Source organism: Camarhynchus parvulus, chromosome Z, assembly GCF_901933205.1.
Source record: "Camarhynchus parvulus chromosome Z, STF_HiC, whole genome shotgun sequence".
NCBI classification, from domain to species: domain Eukaryota; kingdom Metazoa; phylum Chordata; class Aves; order Passeriformes; family Thraupidae; genus Camarhynchus; species Camarhynchus parvulus.
The window spans coordinates 16,214,315-16,230,640 of record NC_044601.1 but is presented as its reverse complement, the minus strand read 5'-3'; the positions used below and the strand labels follow the sequence as shown (position 1 = coordinate 16,230,640).

At 45.2% G+C, this 16,326-nt stretch overlaps 1 protein-coding gene across 2 annotated transcripts in view; it reads left to right on the top strand.

The window, feature by feature from the left end:
• The window catches only part of ECPAS (Ecm29 proteasome adaptor and scaffold), a 56,903-nt gene extending 45,699 nt beyond the window's left edge, over window positions 1-11,204 (top strand). The window contains exons 36-49 of one of the 2 annotated variants that reach the window (XM_030968224.1): window positions 424-489; window positions 2,177-2,266; window positions 2,761-2,827; window positions 3,459-3,550; window positions 3,639-3,705; window positions 3,940-4,131; window positions 5,122-5,330; window positions 5,809-5,852; window positions 6,376-6,568; window positions 7,097-7,241; window positions 7,852-7,957; window positions 8,108-8,196; window positions 9,372-9,443; window positions 10,256-11,204. In XM_030968224.1, coding sequence (XP_030824084.1) covers window positions 424-489; window positions 2,177-2,266; window positions 2,761-2,827; window positions 3,459-3,550; window positions 3,639-3,705; window positions 3,940-4,131; window positions 5,122-5,330; window positions 5,809-5,852; window positions 6,376-6,568; window positions 7,097-7,241; window positions 7,852-7,957; window positions 8,108-8,196; window positions 9,372-9,443; window positions 10,256-10,395 — 1,572 coding nt within the window. In that variant the 3' untranslated portion in view covers window positions 10,396-11,204. The remainder of the gene's footprint in view (window positions 1-423; window positions 490-2,176; window positions 2,267-2,760; window positions 2,828-3,458; window positions 3,551-3,638; window positions 3,706-3,939; window positions 4,132-5,121; window positions 5,331-5,808; window positions 5,853-6,375; window positions 6,569-7,096; window positions 7,242-7,851; window positions 7,958-8,107; window positions 8,197-9,371; window positions 9,444-10,255) is intronic. The other variant, XM_030968225.1, reaches the window with a different exon arrangement.
• Window positions 11,205-16,326: the final 5,122 nt, after the last annotated feature.

Below are 16,326 nucleotides of genomic sequence, written 5' to 3'. Positions count from 1 at the left end.
TTCTTTAATTGTTGTCAAAGAACCATATTAAGCAATCACAGTCTTGAGAAAGTGATTGAAACCCATTGATTGGAAACAAATTTAGCTAATTTCATTGTGATTCAATTAGATTATCCCTTTGCAAATGAAAAAGGAGTGAACAATGTGGACAGTTCAGTATGAGATTTTATCTCTCTTCTCCCACCTTTGTTTTCTCTTCCTCTCTCTCTCTCTCCCTCTAGAACATCTGTCTGTCTCTGAAAGGGAAACAATCGTAGTCTGTAGGCATAATTGCTTTCTCCATGCAGCTGAAATAGGTTTTAGTGTAAGGTAGTGAGTTACAGCTGATGTTGTTGTCCTTTCTACTGTTTTCATGATGTGTTAACGCTTGGATTTGTTTGGGTTTTTTTCCATTTGTTTGTTTATTTGTTTGTTTGTTTTTAGACTGCAATGGATAGTGCCAGACTTAGTGCTGTCAAGTCATCTCCCATGATGGAAACCATTAACATGGTAAGTATTGATTTCAGAAGAGTTCCAGTGTGAGGTATGTTTTAGAAGAAGAGGAATTAAAATGGAAGCTTTACAGAATATCTCTTATCACATCTCCATGTGGCTGTGTGTCCACTTCATTTTTCATGTACAGACTTCTAATCATGGCACCAGTGCTTTCCCCTCAGATCAGTTGTGAATAACTTAGGTCCATTTGGAGTTAGATGGATTGCTTCTTCATCTAAAGACCTGCCTGCCTTGATGAAAAGGGCATCACTGAGGTGCTTTTCTTTGGATGGGGCCTCAGCTGATTCTGGGTTATGTTAGCTAGCATGTCTTTTCATCTCTGGCCCACAACTCCAAAACCAGCTTCTCACCTGGGCCTTCAGTTGATGATAGGCACTGTTGGTAAGGCATAAATGCTGTTCAGCCATTACCTTGTGGTGCCTTAGATATTCCTATCTGGGCCTTGCCCGTACTTTCATGGTGGAGGTAGTTAGAGGAAATGCTGAAATCACTGGAAGCCCTGTCAGCAAGCGGTGTTTGGCACCAGAGTTTCCTGCTGCTGGAGGAGGAGTTGCTGATGGCTAGATGCTGTGCTGTAGGATCTGTCCTGACAGAACTCCTTGTTCTCTCTAGGAATCTGTCCCTTCCCAAAAAAAGGCACCTCTTTTCTACTCAGGCATTGCATGCCTGGGGCAAGTGGGCAGGTAGAGAATGTGAGGGTTGAGCAAGTTTTGAGGGAGTTGTAGCCACCAGAGCAATTTATTGTTTCCTTGACTTCTGGAAAAACAGCAACCGCAAGCCCTCTTGTACATAACAACATGTGGAGTTGAGTTTTGGTGTCAGGTGAAGTGGTTTCTATAAATAGAGTGTAAAGCAGTTGGGAATGAAATGCCCCATGTAAAAGTGTACTTGCTGCAACCCTGCAGGCTGCAGCAGCTGCTGCTGTCCCTCTCCAGGCCATGCCCTACCCTTCCCGCCCTGGGGGAGCAGCTGTGTGCCCTGATCGTTGATTGGGCTTTTGTAGGGTAGGGGAGAGATAGTAATGGCTTCCTTGGAGTATTGTGAAGATGTCCTGGCTTATGAGCAACCTCCTCTATATTCTGGGGCTGGCTGGGAGATTATATGGATAATTTCCTTCACCATACTAGTGATGGAAAGGGAAGTAACAGTTGATCTGACTTTGGAAGCTCATGAAGTTACCTTCATTTAGTATGTCCTTGATCCTTGAATTTGCTCGAGAATGGATCTCCCCTCTGGAAAAAGTGCGTTACATAGAGTGCTGGTAACATGAGGCCCAGTTTTGGATATATTTGGCCCTAGTTTGGATATATTGTTGCTTCCTGGTTTCAGGAAGCTGGGAAAATGTTGGGTTTTGTCCTAAGATACAGATGCCTTTGCATCTCATTCTCACATGCGTGTTAGTTTCAGGCTTCCTGAAGAGTTGGAGTGCCAGAGAACATCAGTTGCAGCAAATGATAGTTTTAGCAAGGTCAGCTCAACAGAGAAGTGAGACAGGAGAATCTGTATGTGTTAGAATCCAGTTCATGTGGGCTTTTTCTCATCATGCAGCATGCTCTTGTGATTCAGATCAGGACCAGCCAGCAGTGCTGAGGCAGCCTCTGCTAGAAACTTAAGTTACCATCTTTACCTTTCTCTTTTTTTACTTTTTTTCTCTCTCTCCCTGTCTCTTGCCTTTCTCTAGAGCTTGCAGTATTTGGATGTGTCTGTCCTCGGTGAGTTGGTCCCTCGGCTGTGTGAACTGATCAAAAGTGGAGTCGGCCTTGGCACAAAGGTATGTCTGTGGTTTTAATAGTTATTTTGGAAATGAAGAAGGGAATATAGAGCAGTGTCAATGTAAATATAGTTCCTTTGACCATGTCTTTTAAAGCAACAGCTTGGGTTGATAGATACTGGAGTCATTTGACATCTGAGCCCCTCTCCACTACATCACTCTACTGAATGTGTGCTGCCCTAGTCTCCTCTAGGCTACATGGCTGCTGTGCTCTGTGACACGAGTGCAGAAGGTTGTCCTCAATTGCTGCAAATCTTCTAGGATCATCTGTCCTGACTGTGGGTCCTTTTTCACTTCCTATTTCAATTCTTGTCATTCATGTTTTGCAAACTTTTACTGCTTCTACTTTTACTGATCTTGGATTATGAGAATAGAGGTCAGTGGATGTAGATCATGTCTTACAAGTGCAAGTAGCACCACAGCAAGTATTAACAATAATAACCAGTGACAAATATTGTTTTATCTTACCTTTGTTTTCCCTTGCAATCTTCCAGGGGGGCTGTGCCAGTGTAATTGTGTCATTAACCACACAGTGCCCTCAAGACTTAACACCTTATTCAGGTAAGGTTTGTCTCTTAGTGTCAGGATTTAAAGGGACTTTTTGTTGCTGCAGTATTTCTTCCCTTGAGTTTAGCACAAGAATGATCATTACATGTTTATTTTTATCAGACATCTGTTTGAAATTACCTTTTTTGTTTGAGACTGGCATGCTTGGAGTAGGTTCAGTACCCCCACCAAGCTGCAAGAGGTAGAGGAAGGAGTTGAGCGAATTCGCTAGCACTGAGTAGGAATAGGCAAAATTATTTCTGGTTTTTCTTGGAGCAGTCTAACAATGCCTATGTTAGTGCAGCACTGTCACTATGCATTGTTCTTTCAGCTTGAGCTATGGGTGGACTATGAACAGCAACTTGGCTTCATTGGGTCTCTTCTGATACTAGAAAGAACCTCACCTTTCTATTGCAAAACAGAAATGAAGCTGAAAGCATGGAGTGCTTGCTTATAGAAACATTATCAGTCAAGGTGTGCAAAACACTAGCACTAGTTTAAACATAAGGACTTAGAGACTTAATAACCCCACATACATGCAGTGAGGAAAAATGCATCAATTTAGACAATCTAATGAACTGCAGGTTATTGCAATTCTTGCCAGAGTAACAAAAGATAATGTTTCTGATAAAGTCTCTTCCAACAGGCAAACTTATGAGTGCTTTACTTAGTGGCCTGACTGATCGCAACAGTGTGGTACAGAAGTCTTTCGCCTTTGCTATAGGGCATCTAGTCAGGGTAAGTTGGGCTTTAAATTTTATTTTGCTTCTTTATAGGTGGTCTTCTTTGAAGTGTTTGAATAATTTAAGTCTCTTCCTTCTTACAGACTTCCCGAGACAGTAGCACTGAGAAGCTGCTGCACAAACTCAGCAGCTGGTACATGGAGAAGGAAGGTGTGTTGCTTTTGAGGTATTCACTTACAGAATACAGTGCAGAAAAAGTTCCTGGTGACACCAAAAGCTAGTAAAGAAACATTTCTATGTCCTGATGCTTGGTTTCACTGGCTGAATAATTCCTATACAATGTTACACAATACTGTGCGTTACTCTGCTTTCCAAGAGGCAAACCCAGCAGTTAAAAGGATAATCCTGCTTCCCAGTCATAAAGTGCTTGTTTTGCTCTTTCAGAGCCAGTTTACAGAGCAGGCTGTGCTTTAACTGTGCATGCTATGGGACGCTACAGCCCAGATGTACTGAAGAACCATGCCAAGCAGGTGCTGCCATTGGCTTTTCTTGGGATGCATGAAGTTCCTGAAGAAGAGAAAGGAGAGAAAGAGAATTCTACTCTGTGGACTGAAGTTTGGCAGGAAAATGTACCTGGTACGTTGTATTAAGAATAGTAAAGCTTTCTGGAAAGCATGGGACAAGAAATAGCATGCTTTCTGGAATTCCATTTTGAAAATACAGAGTTTTCATGGTAAGAGATTTGGGAAGCTTGTTTCCATTTTCTTCCTTGCTCTAGATTTCTTGTATGAAGTCTGCCTTCTCTGGCTATTTAAAATAATTACAGGGGCAATGATCACAAGGGTGAACAGACACAGTAGAAGTATTTTAAAATTGTGATACACTGAATGCCACTGTAATATGGCCCTGATGGTGTAGATAACTAGACATCTTTGGAAATTTTTATGCCAGCCTTATATGCCCTCTATATATAGCCCCCTATATATAGGGCTGCTGCACACTTCAAACTTTCAGGGGCTTTGCCCTTTCTCTCTTTAGGAGATCTCTGTGACAATACCTCTGGTTTTAGATTCAATGAATGAATTTATGCTATAGAAGTGCAGTTCTTTCTATAGATGAAGATCTGGATGCATTATAGTATTGCCTTGCTGACTCTTTCAGATTTCAGATTTGGTTCCTCAGTCACCAGATAATTTTTCGGGACTCTTAGAGAGGAGCTGGAAGAGGTTCTCTAGTGACCTGTTCTTGGAAGAAAAAAAAAAAAAGACATTATATTGTTTAGAAACAGGCTAACACAATGTCTAGTGTCTGCTATATGGAAGGACTGACATAAGCTGTGTCTCTAAATACTCAACAAAGACTGTATTTGGAACTCCTAGAAAAGAACCCACCTTCAGCCAGGCTGGGAGGAATTCTACACACTTTTGCCGGAAATAGACCTTCCTGATGTATCTCATAGCAAAAAACCCCAAGAGATCTATAACTGGTTGTTTTTTGTTTTTTCCAGGGTAGCACTGGTCTTGTTCACTTGTGGTGGTTTTTGTTGGGGATTTTTTTTTTTTTAGTAAGATCAAAGGTATGTTTGTTTTATAGCAAAATTATAGTTTTCCTCCATTTGACATGCAGGTACTCAGGGTGGGATCAGACTGTATTTGCAGGAGTTAATATCCATCACCCAGAAGGCTCTGCAGTCCCAGTCCTGGAAGATGAAAGCTCAGGGAGCAGCTGCCATGGCATCAATTGCCAAACAGACCGGCTCCCTTGTACCGCCACATCTGGGAATGGTGCTCTCTGCACTGCTGCAAGGCCTGCCAGGGAGAACCTGGACTGGGAAGGTAAAGAGGGAATTGTCACCTCATGGTTGGCTGTGGGCCCAGCAGCGTGCAGCCCTTAAGTCAGGAAATGCAGTGTTCTCTGCTGCTGAGCAGCACAATAAGAATGCTGATGCAGGGAGTCTGCCTTTTGTCCTGGCATTTAGCAGATACAGAAATGACTGGGAAGATAGGTAGGTGAAATTCAGAATGCTTTGAAGTTGGGTTCCCACTTAGAGTAATTGCACTGCACCATTTCTAGCCTGGAGGGATACTAGCAGGTGCACAGCCCCCTTTTGCTGCCAGCTCTGTGCAGATTGAAGGCTAAGTCCTCTGCAGGAGAAGTGGCAAGAGATAGACAGACATTGCTTCTCCGAACTGGTGTCACAGGCATGTGTCCCCACTGCCCCTCGCAGAAGAGCACAAAGGTTTGCCCCGTGCAGCAGGACTGTGCATTCTGGCTCTGTGGCACTTCTCAGTGATGTCTCTTCTGTCATTGCAGGAGGAGCTGTTAAAGGCCATTGCCAGTGTTGTTTCTGCGTGCAGGTAAGTGGCTTGAATGAGGTGATACCCTCAGGATCTGACATCTCAAAAGGGAGGTTGTTGTACAGTGTTATTGCATATAGGGTACTAAGGAGATATTCTAGAAGGTTTGTCATCACCATCCTGATCTCTTATCAGGAGAGAGCAAGTGAGGAGCTCCTCTTATGTGAGGAGCAAGTGATTCTTCAGAGAGACCTACAGAAGTAAATGGCTGATTTAGAGAGGAAGAGGAGGATGTTGAGAGGCCACAATTGCTAAGAGGAAAGCGGAGACTAAGGGGGAAGATTGAGACCTTAAATGGGAAAAGGAGGAAGAGGTAAAAGAGTAGTGAGGGTGCAAGTGCCTTGGAAGCATATAAGCAAAGAAGAGAATAAAACAGGGAGAGCAGACAAACAGTGAGAAAGATCACCCCAGTGTAACTTCTGTTACAATTACTGGTAGGCGACTGAGTGCCTCGACACAGGAATTAATTCCTCTCTGGGAACAGTGGATTTTGGGAAGAGTGTCCATGTGCCTTGCATTTCAGTGCTGAGCTGCAGAAGTCAGTGCCAGGTCAACCCACCATCACAGATGTTGTCCAGGCTCTCCTGAAAGAATGTCGTAAAGAAAACCTGAAGTATAAGATGGTGGCACTGCGCTGTGCAGCTGGGGTGCTGCAGGCAACAAAGGAAGACCGGTTCCAGGAACTTGCTGATATCATCTTCCCCATGATAAAGAAGGTGACAGTTCAGCTTCTCAAGTTTTCTCTCTTTCAAAGCAGAACACCCAAAGTAGTCCCAGTGATGCTGGCTGCATGCCAGACTTCTGCCCAAAGGGCTGATGATATGAGAGATTCCCCACACAGCCAGATCTTTGGTGGGGCTGAATACCAGACAGTTGGTGAGCCCTGGGGTGGTTCTACCTGTGCTGCCCAAATTCTGAATTAGCCCAACTGTTCTTTAGACAGAGTCCTACCGCACTGCCCTGTTACCCCTTGAAAAGTTAATTCCTGACTGCTCTACAGGCAGCAAAAGGCTCCTGGGAAGCTGTGTAGAGTACTTGTGTTTAGTATCAGCAGAGCCTTGCAGCTCTGGGAGTGGGACTGGTGTAGTACAGGCACTGTGCTGGGTGCAGCTGGGCCCCAGCAGCACCAGAGCTGGGCACGGGGGCTGGTGTGTGCAGCTGCAGGGAACAGAGCTGCACTGCAGGGTGTGCCTAGCCTGCCCTCATCCTTCTGTCAGTCACATCTTCCCCCGTGGCCTCCGCAGAACTCTCTGGAGAGCATGGGAGCAGCTTTTCCAAAGCATGATGAAGAGGATGAGGACATGAGGGAGAAAGAGGTTCAGATGGAGTCCCTGATCTGTGCCTTCGAGACCCTGGGCAAAGCCTGGCCGAGGAGCCTGGAGACACAGCGTAAGTCAGCTGATGACATGCAGAACAAACTATTTTTTCTTAAAATGAAAAGCAGAAGGGAAGGACCTGGAGATCACGTGCAGAATGTGAAGAGTGCAGGAGAAGAAGATGCAGGATCTCACTGCAGGCAGATCTTGAGGGTCTTCATTGAGATAGCTGCCCCCACTGCTTTCATGCAAAATAACCCATCCTTGGGAAAAATCTTTACTGTTGTCTTAAATTCACTTCACAAAAATGTTCTGAGCTTATAGATAAGCAGGATGAGTGAGGTGGCATGTCTAATGAAAAGAAGCCTAATTCTGTTGCTCACATTTACATTTGCAACAAAGCTAGTACAAGAATTGGGAATACCTGGAGAGGGTTGGGAAAAAGTTGCTTTTATTAGCATGCCAGAGTATGTAATGCAGCTGTTTCGTCTGCCAGCATTTGTAATGAGTGAGTTGATGTGGTGAAGATTTTCAGGGTCACTTGTTACAGGATGTTGACTTGGTCATATGCAGTGATCAAATGCTTGATTTCACTTGTTGAGGAGCACTTTGGAGACAGATGAGTGTTTCCTTCTGCCTTTCCATGTGGTAACACGGTGATGTATGTCCTTGTTCTCCTGTAGGTTGCTATCGCCAAGAGTTTTGCAAGTTAATGTGTGACCGTCTGAAACTCAGCACATGGAAAGTGCAGCTTGGAGTGCTACAAGCCATGAATGCCTACTTTCAAGGGTAATTCTTTCTGCAGTCCACTTCAGTGATTTCTCTTCTCCTTCTTGCTTGAAGCTGTTCTATGAATTTGATGACACTGAATGAATGGAGAAGTTGAGCAAACTTCTGTCCCAGTGATGCATGATGACTGACTGTTTTTGCATTTGACAGGCTAATGCTGTTTGATGAGGAGCACTCTGACCCTGTGGCTTTGACAGAAATACTATTGGAAACCTGTTCTTCTATCACCCATTCTTTAGGTAAATGGGCTTCTCCTGATTTGTGCTGGATGATGAATTGGTTGTAATACTGTTGTCCTCTGGGGGTTTGTGTGGTAGAGGAAATGCAGAATAAGCAGAGGTTGTCAGAGGTAACATTTAGCCATTCCTTGCACTGTAGTGATTACTGTGAAGTTGCAGTGTTCAAGACAGCAGCATGCAGGGTGCAGTTCAGAGACAAGTGTGTTCCTCTGGTGCAAGAGAGCTCTGCAAGGGCACGGAGAGGCAAGACAGTGCAACCCCTCAGAACACAAGCAAGCAATCCTGATTTAATGAAACACAAACTTTTCTCCTCCACCATTCAGACTTCTTGGATACATATGCATTATGTATCCAAGATTATAGTATCCAAAAGATACTCCAAATTTTCTCAGATAGCCGGTGCATGAAGCTCCAAGGCTCAGAGGCAGTTTGTGCTCTACTGGAGTTGGGCACCTGTATATAAGTGCTGCTTGTGTCATGCCGACAGTCATGGGCCTCTTTGTTACTTTCGTAGTGTTCCCACTTGTCCTGTGGCTCTAACAGTGCCCTATATCTCGTATCTGCATGTAGTCTTGCTTCAGATGTGCCTAAAGACAGCACTTACTTTAGTGATAGCTACCAATTCAGAGACCCCTTTGGAGAAAGTTTCTTTTAGGTATCAGTCCTCATGGAATGAGGACTAGGGACCTCACCTTAGTAAGATTTTAACTCAGAGACCAAGTAACTTTTTGTGACAAGCTTGTGCTTGATGGCTGGCATGGGGTTCATGTACCCTTACTTAATCCTGCTTGTTAACATTTGTATGGTCTCCAACCAGTACAACTCACTAGAACATTCTGTTACACACAGATGTTGTCTGCCATCGCCCTGCAGCTATGGCAGCATTTTGTTCCCCACTGAAATATGTAAGGAATATGTATTTCTCTGTGGTACTGGCAGAGGCAATGCACAAGGTTTAGTTGACTTGTCAGCCTCCAGTTGCTGACTTTCTGCCATTCAAATGTGCCTAGTGTTCAAGTGGGCACTGCAGACTGACAGCACAAACAAGAGCTCAGTAAACTGTGTTAGCAAAAGTGGTCTGGAGATCACAGAGGTGACTGCTTTTTGTAAGATTAATGCATTTGGTTCTCAATGTGGTTTTGGGTTTTCTTGTCTGTTTTCTTTAAATCTTTTAGAAAACAAAAGCTACACATCCATAAGAACAGAAGCTTTGTCTGTGATACAACTGCTGCTCACCAGACTACAAGGTGAGACTTTTTACTTGCCGCCTGGAAGAGCCACTGCTTGGTAAAGATGGCACCTGGCTGTATGGCCTGGAACTCTGGAGAGATGACTTTACCTTCTGCTTGCAGTACTGGGTGATTCTGGGGAAGCTGGGACTTGGAAGTAGGAGAGGCCTTTAGGTTAATATCAAGTTCTAAAGTACCATTGGATATTATTTCCTTTGGTGAGGAAAATGTTCATCAAGGAGAGTCCCACATGGAGCTCGCAGAACTGTCTTGTCAGATATGTCTGTGTTATGTTCAAACTCCGTAGAGGGGGGAGCTCCTCTTAGTACAGAAGAGTGATTTTTACATTTTCAGTGTCAAGTTTGGTTTCTCATTATTATTTAGTATTCAAGACTTGCAGAATTGTCTTCATAGGGTGAGGTCTTCTTAGGTCTCAGGTTCATATGCAGTTGTTACGTAGCAAATTTTTCCTTTGGGTTTCTGGTATGCATTTCATGTTTCCTTTATTCTGGCAAAAACCTTACATGCCTCTTTCATAAGCCATTTGCAACATGGGAAACATGTGGCTCTTCAGGCCCTTGTGGTCCCACGTTGCAGGCTTAGACAATGACACCTGGTCTTGAGAGGTGCAACTCCCTGTCAGGAGGCAGCACATGCACCTGAGCATCCAGGTGACTCTGAGTTCTCCTGGAAGTGCAGTAGGAACTATGAGTGAAAGGTTGAAGCAGCCACTCTTTTAGCCTGTCTGGGGAAAGCAATGTCCTTTTGGAATTTTTTTGTTTTGTTTTCTGGTGTTCATGTCCAATGTCTGTCTGTCTTTATCTGCACAGAAGCTCAACAGTGGGAAAGCCTGACACGGGAAAGCAGAGAGCACCTTGTTCGTTCGTTGTCTACAATGGCATCAGATAGCAGACCTGAGCTGCAAGAGAGGGCATCTGTGTTGAAGAGAACACTTGAAAATCTTGACTAAGTTTGTAAAACATAAATTTCAAAGTGCCATGTAAAACAAAAACAAAAAAGTGCAGTGGTCTGAAAACTCAAGTGGGGAAATGAAGATTACTCTGTAGGATGCATCATTCCTGGCCAAAATAAAAAATGCCTTAAATTTGTTCCCCATTAATATTATTTTTACTCTTAAGCTGATTATTAGTTGTTTTATCAGCAAATACCTCTCATCTGCCCTATAATGTTTGTAAGTGTGCAGCATAAAAAACACAAGGGCAAGATTTTTTTTTTAAATAGGCAGGAGAATGTTACTCAGACCCCCTTTGTCCTTTAGAAAAATTGTTGAAAATCCACCAGCACAGAAAGTTAAACCATATTTTGTTTTCACATTTTTTGTACGTAGAGATCTGTTAACTGGTGTCTACCCCAGTAGTGCTGGTGTTTGTTATCTGTAGAGAACAAAATCCTTCCCTTGATAAGGCCTGTGTTCGACTCCTGTGGTTTCCCAGGGGCAGAGTTTCATCTGACACCCACCTCTGCTTCTGCTTGCTCCTCCCTTGCAGCCTGTTGTCTGTGCATTATGAAAGGCAGAGTACTGTTAACTTCACTCCTTCCTCCTTCTCTGACCTCAGTATGGATTGACCGAGACTATGCCTTCCCCAGCTGGCAACCTTGGCCTCCCAAACTTTAAATGAGAACTTTTTCCCCAAAAGGATGCACAAGAGAGCACTTTACTGAGCTGTGTGGGACAAAGTTGAGCCTGCTTGGTACCCAGGTGGAACACTGCTCTTCTCAAAATTGTTTTGCATGGACACTCCTTAGCTCCAGGAAATAATAAAAAAAAGGAAAACAATCTTTTTTAGATATGTTTTTGAAGGGCGTTTGAAGTTTGAAATGACACATTTTTTTAATAGTAGTGGTAATGTTTTATTCCCTTCCTGTTCGTAAACCTGTTCTTGCTTTGGAAACCTGTAACAATTTAGACTTGTCAATATTTGTAAGAAATGGAATCATCTGTCATTTATCAGAGCCCAAGTCATGCTGGTATCTAGCAATTTGCACTTATGAAGATTATATCTGCATTAACATGGGAGTAAAATTGCTATATGGTGATGTGGCCCTGCTGCCTGTCTCCTTTTTTTTCTCCTCCTCTGACAAAAGACAAATCTGACCACTATAACAACAAACTTTAATAGTGTGAAGATAGCACTGCTCCATAATCTGACCAGTATGTGTACAACTTTTTGGGGATAAATGCTTTGCTGATGGTGAAATAAAATCATTAGTGTGGGCAATATCATGTTCATGGTTTTCAGCACCAGAAGGCTTGTTTTCTTTTTTTGCAGTCTGCAGCTCCTTTCAGATATGCTCTCTTAAGGAGAGGATTGCTCAGATGACATCATGTTTCCTCCATGCCCATTTATTCAGGTTCAGGTATGCAGTACCTACTTTCCCCTCAGGTGCCATTCCCCAGTCAGTGTTTTCTGGTACTGTAACAATCTTGTTGTCTGACTTGCTCTCCGTAGGGAAGCATGCAGTTTGTGCACACCTGGTAAGAGAATGTCAGGAAGAAATGGGCAGAGCTGTCCCACAGTTGCTCTTGTGTAGCAGAAACCTCAGCGAGCACTATTGCATTGTACATTAGAACTGGTCAGTGGGCAACTCCTTGGTGCTGGGAGCTGGTGCTACAATGTTTTGATTTACACCTTGTTGCAGGGAGCTGCTCTTTGTTTACGTGTAGTTTGAACTATTGAGCACAGTGTACATTTTAAAATTTTACTGGGCAAATCATTTTGCAGTATCTTTAAAAACTTGCTTACTGTGACATGTAGTGTCATGAGTGCTCTTTTTTTTTTTTTTTTTGGTATTAGGTGAATATTACCAGTGATGCTTTGCTGTAGCAGTTCATTGTCTGACTTGGGTTTTTTCATATTGGTGAGTGACAGTAACAGAAAAAAAGCAAGAGCCTCCATGTCTCTGGTAATTTGAGCTTTCACTGTGGACTGGAGTATTCAGAGGCAATGACTAGTATGGTCAAATGACTGTACGTAGAATAACTGTAATCATTGTCAATAGCAACCTGAATTTCTCTATTGGGGATTTACACTAGAGGGAAGAGCGTATTCTAGGAACTCTATAAAACAGCTGGATTAACAACTCTGGCCAATGGTGTTAGGAAAGTTAGAGACGGTGTGACACTTTCTGAATCACAAAGCAATATGTCTTTCTCGTGATTACAGAGCAGATTCAGAGCTCCTCTCTAAAGCATGTGCCTATACACAAAACCTACCTGTACAAAAGTTAATTAAGTCAGAGGTTTGATTTCTACCCCCCTCGCATTTGTAAACTTGATAGAATTAAAAAAAATAAATAAATAGATGTGGCCTTCCTAGAGTTTCTCCTCTAAAAGTGATTGCACTATGTAAAACACACTGTACTTTGCCCAGCACGGGCATTTCTTGTGCTGCTGCAATGCTTTGTATACCTGGAGTGCAGTGTGCAGACTTGACTCTAGCACTCCTGCTCTGACTTACAAGCTGTTGCTTAAATGGATGTATATTGAGAAAAGTTTTCTAATGTTGCAAGATCTCCATCAAATTTACTGCAATCTGTACTGTCCAAATATGTGAATGGTCTGACTGAAAGAAAACCCTCCTGCTTACCAAAAAGCTAAAAACTAAATAAAGGCTGCATGACCTGTTCCTTGGAGTAACTGGTAGTGTTTTTTTCTCCTGCAGTGGGTATTTTATAGTGTTCCTGTGCTCCAGATTCAGTGTGTGCTGCTGTTGTGCTCTGTGCTGGCCCGCTGCCCTCCCCTCATGGAGACACATGGTGGCTCTGCAGCCCTGGAAGGAAGTGTGTGTTTTTGAACCTATAGCTTGGTCTCCTGAAACCAGGCAGGGTTAGGGCATGTGTCTGTATTACAGACACATTCTTTGCATTTGTTATATATACAGTCTTGTACGTATTACATATACATGGTAGATGAGGCCATGAGATTGAAAACTTACTAAAATAATATTAAAGAACTCCAGTATTTCCAAATTACTCCAGGCATGCACACATTTCTCCCCCAGTGCAACCTCAGTTATATGTACTTTTCTAAACAGTATTCAGAGAGGAAGAAAAAGAAGGCAGGGACACAAATGAGGTAAGCAGAGGACAGCATGCAAACACAAACCTCACCTGTGCTGGCCACCAAGAGGCTGAAGCATGATCTGGCAAGGGAAATGCTATCAGACCATCCACCCACAATACACAGACCATGTGTGGGTCCTGTGCTGTGGTGAGCAGAGACCTACTCTGCAGTGCTGTGATAAAGCTGGTTTGGACTTAAGCCCCACAGACATGTCATTTCTGGCCAGTGAAAGCAGCAGGATACATTCAAGTAAGTTAAAAAATGGGAAACAGTTCAATTCTGTGAAGGCACTGTTCAGTGAAAAACTTTGAGGAAGGAAAGCACATACACAACCAGGCTCTGTTACATAGCATAGTTTATATTTAGTAACAACAGGTTAAAAATTGTAAAAAGGGCTTGGGAGTTAGTTGTTGAGGATTTGCTCCTTAAAAACTAATTACATACGAATTACATTTTTCTGTGGAATTTGACAACAGGCAAGCATGGAGATTCTCAGTTCAGTCAAAGAGAATTCTCCCAGGCTTCAGCCCTGGGAAACTTAGAGATGAAGAATGAAAACAATTATGATCTCTCTTTCTGTTCATGTTGTTTATAGCTATGTACCTTCAGAGTGTGCTATTCATAGTTCAGCAATAGTGTGAAAGGGTTTTACTTTGAGACCAATCAGATTTCACCTGAGCGATCCTGGTTATAAAAGGACGCTACCTCTTAATAAAGGATCTCTCTTTTTGCCTTCCGAACCACGGAGTCATTCTGTCCGTCCCCGACTCAGCAGCGTTATCTGGTGACCCCGACGTGAGCACAGCCTCGGCTGAAGGACGGGACCTTGGAGGGTCCGGCCGAGTTCGCAGCCGAGGCTGAGCACGGAGGGATCTGGAGACCGCTCGTGACTCGGCTGCCGTTTGCCCTCCTGAGTGAGGTAACGCTGACTGTGCCCCGTGTCTTCTGAGAGGACTGGTCCCGTTCGGACCGTGGGCATCGGCCCCGAGAGGCCGGGAACTGAGTGGGGATGGTTTTCCCAACACAGCAGACTGACTGTCTCCTGAAGTGGATGCCTGCCGAGGGACGGGTTTTCCTTAAAAAAGGGGAACCAAGTTTCTAGCGACGAACAAGTAGTTCTGATCGCGTGGACACCTTTTGTCCCGCCCATGAAACTCGCTGTCTCTGATGGAGAGCTCAGCGGTCTGCTGGCCTGCGCCAGAGATGGCTGGTTCGCAGCAGATGTGAGCGCTGCATTCAGTTTGGAGACTTGGGAATCCCTAGGTGATTGTTTGCTAACTGCAGTCACCACCGGCGATGCGGTCGCAAGGTCTTTACTGCCTGCCTGGAGACGCATTTTTAAAGCCCTTCAGCGCAAGGTCCCGGGAAGAGCTGTCCCGAGCCGCCGACGGCGACAGCCGGCGCCGCTGGTTCCGGCGCCGCTGGTTCCGGCGCCGCTGGTTCCGGCCCCGCACGGAGCGGGACAGCTCCGCGCTCGGCTCAACCAGCTTCCTCCTGTTCCGCCCGAGCATGCGCAGGAGCGGCTAGAGCCGCCGCCCGCGGCCGGGACGTTGCCAGCGGCGGCACATCCCCACGGAGCGGGAGGAGCGGCCGCGGCTTTTCCGCGCACCCGCGGCTGGCGCGCCGATCGCCCCCGCGCCAGCGCCCGCCGCCGCCGCCTCTGCAGCTGTGGAGTCCGCGGGGGGCCCGACCCACAGCCCGCTTTGCGGGGACTGGCGGCGCGGCAGGCAGCGCTGGAAGAGCCCCTGCGATCCGCCGGGGAGCGCTGCTCCCTCCACTGCCCGGCTGCCCCTGCAGCAGCTCCCTGTTCCGCTGCGCCGCCTGCATGGAGCCTGCAACCAGCACAGCCTCCTTCAGCCCAGTGTCCCTTTCCCCTTCCTCGGGCGGTCCCGAGCCGTGCTCTCCTGAGATGGGGACAGGGAGACACTGGCCTGCTCTGCAGCGGAGGCGCCGCGCAGCTCCTCTCTGCCGGTGCCGAAACACTGCGAACTCTGAAACCCAGTGCTTTTCTGGGATCAACTCCCTGTTAGGAGAGGAGGTGCCCTCGCCCTGTGGGGCTGCCCCGGGGCCCGGGGCTTCTCGCCCGCCCCCGCTCCCGTCTACGGGGCGGGAGAAACGGTGTCCAGAAATGCTGCCTTGGGTCTCCTGTCCCGGGGGGATGGGGGTGGGCCAGGAATCAGGGAACTGGGCAACAATCACTTGTATCGGGGGGAAGGAGGAGCAGGAGGGAGCGCGGATGACCTGCTTGTCCTGGGCAGACGTGGGTGGTGCCAAGAACCCCAACTTCAGGGTGAAATGTTATGTTCCCGGAAAAACCTCTCCTTCCTGTTATGAATAAGCTTGACTAGGCCAATATTCAAGCAGCAATCAATTTATTAATTAATATGGTAAAGTATGAGCAATACAGCGCTGGGTACAGTGGGGGAAATTTTCCCTCCAACTGCACACCGATAGTTGAGGGTTACAGATATTTATAGGGGTACTCATCACCTTTCTCAGCAGTTTCTATTCCAATTTTTACTCATCAGCAGTTTCTATTCCCAATTCTTACATCACAATTCTATACACTCACAGAATCACAGAATTTCTAGGTTGGAAGAGACCTTTAAGATCATCAAGTCCAACCCATGTTCTAACACCTCAACTACATTATGGCATCAAGTGCCAGATCCAGTCTTTTTTTAAACACATTGAGGGATGGTGACTCCACCACCTCCCTGGGTAGATGATTCCAGTATATGACCACTCTTTCTGTGAAAAACTTCCTCCTTAATTCTAGCCTGTATCTCCCTTGGCACAACTTGAGACTGTCCTCTT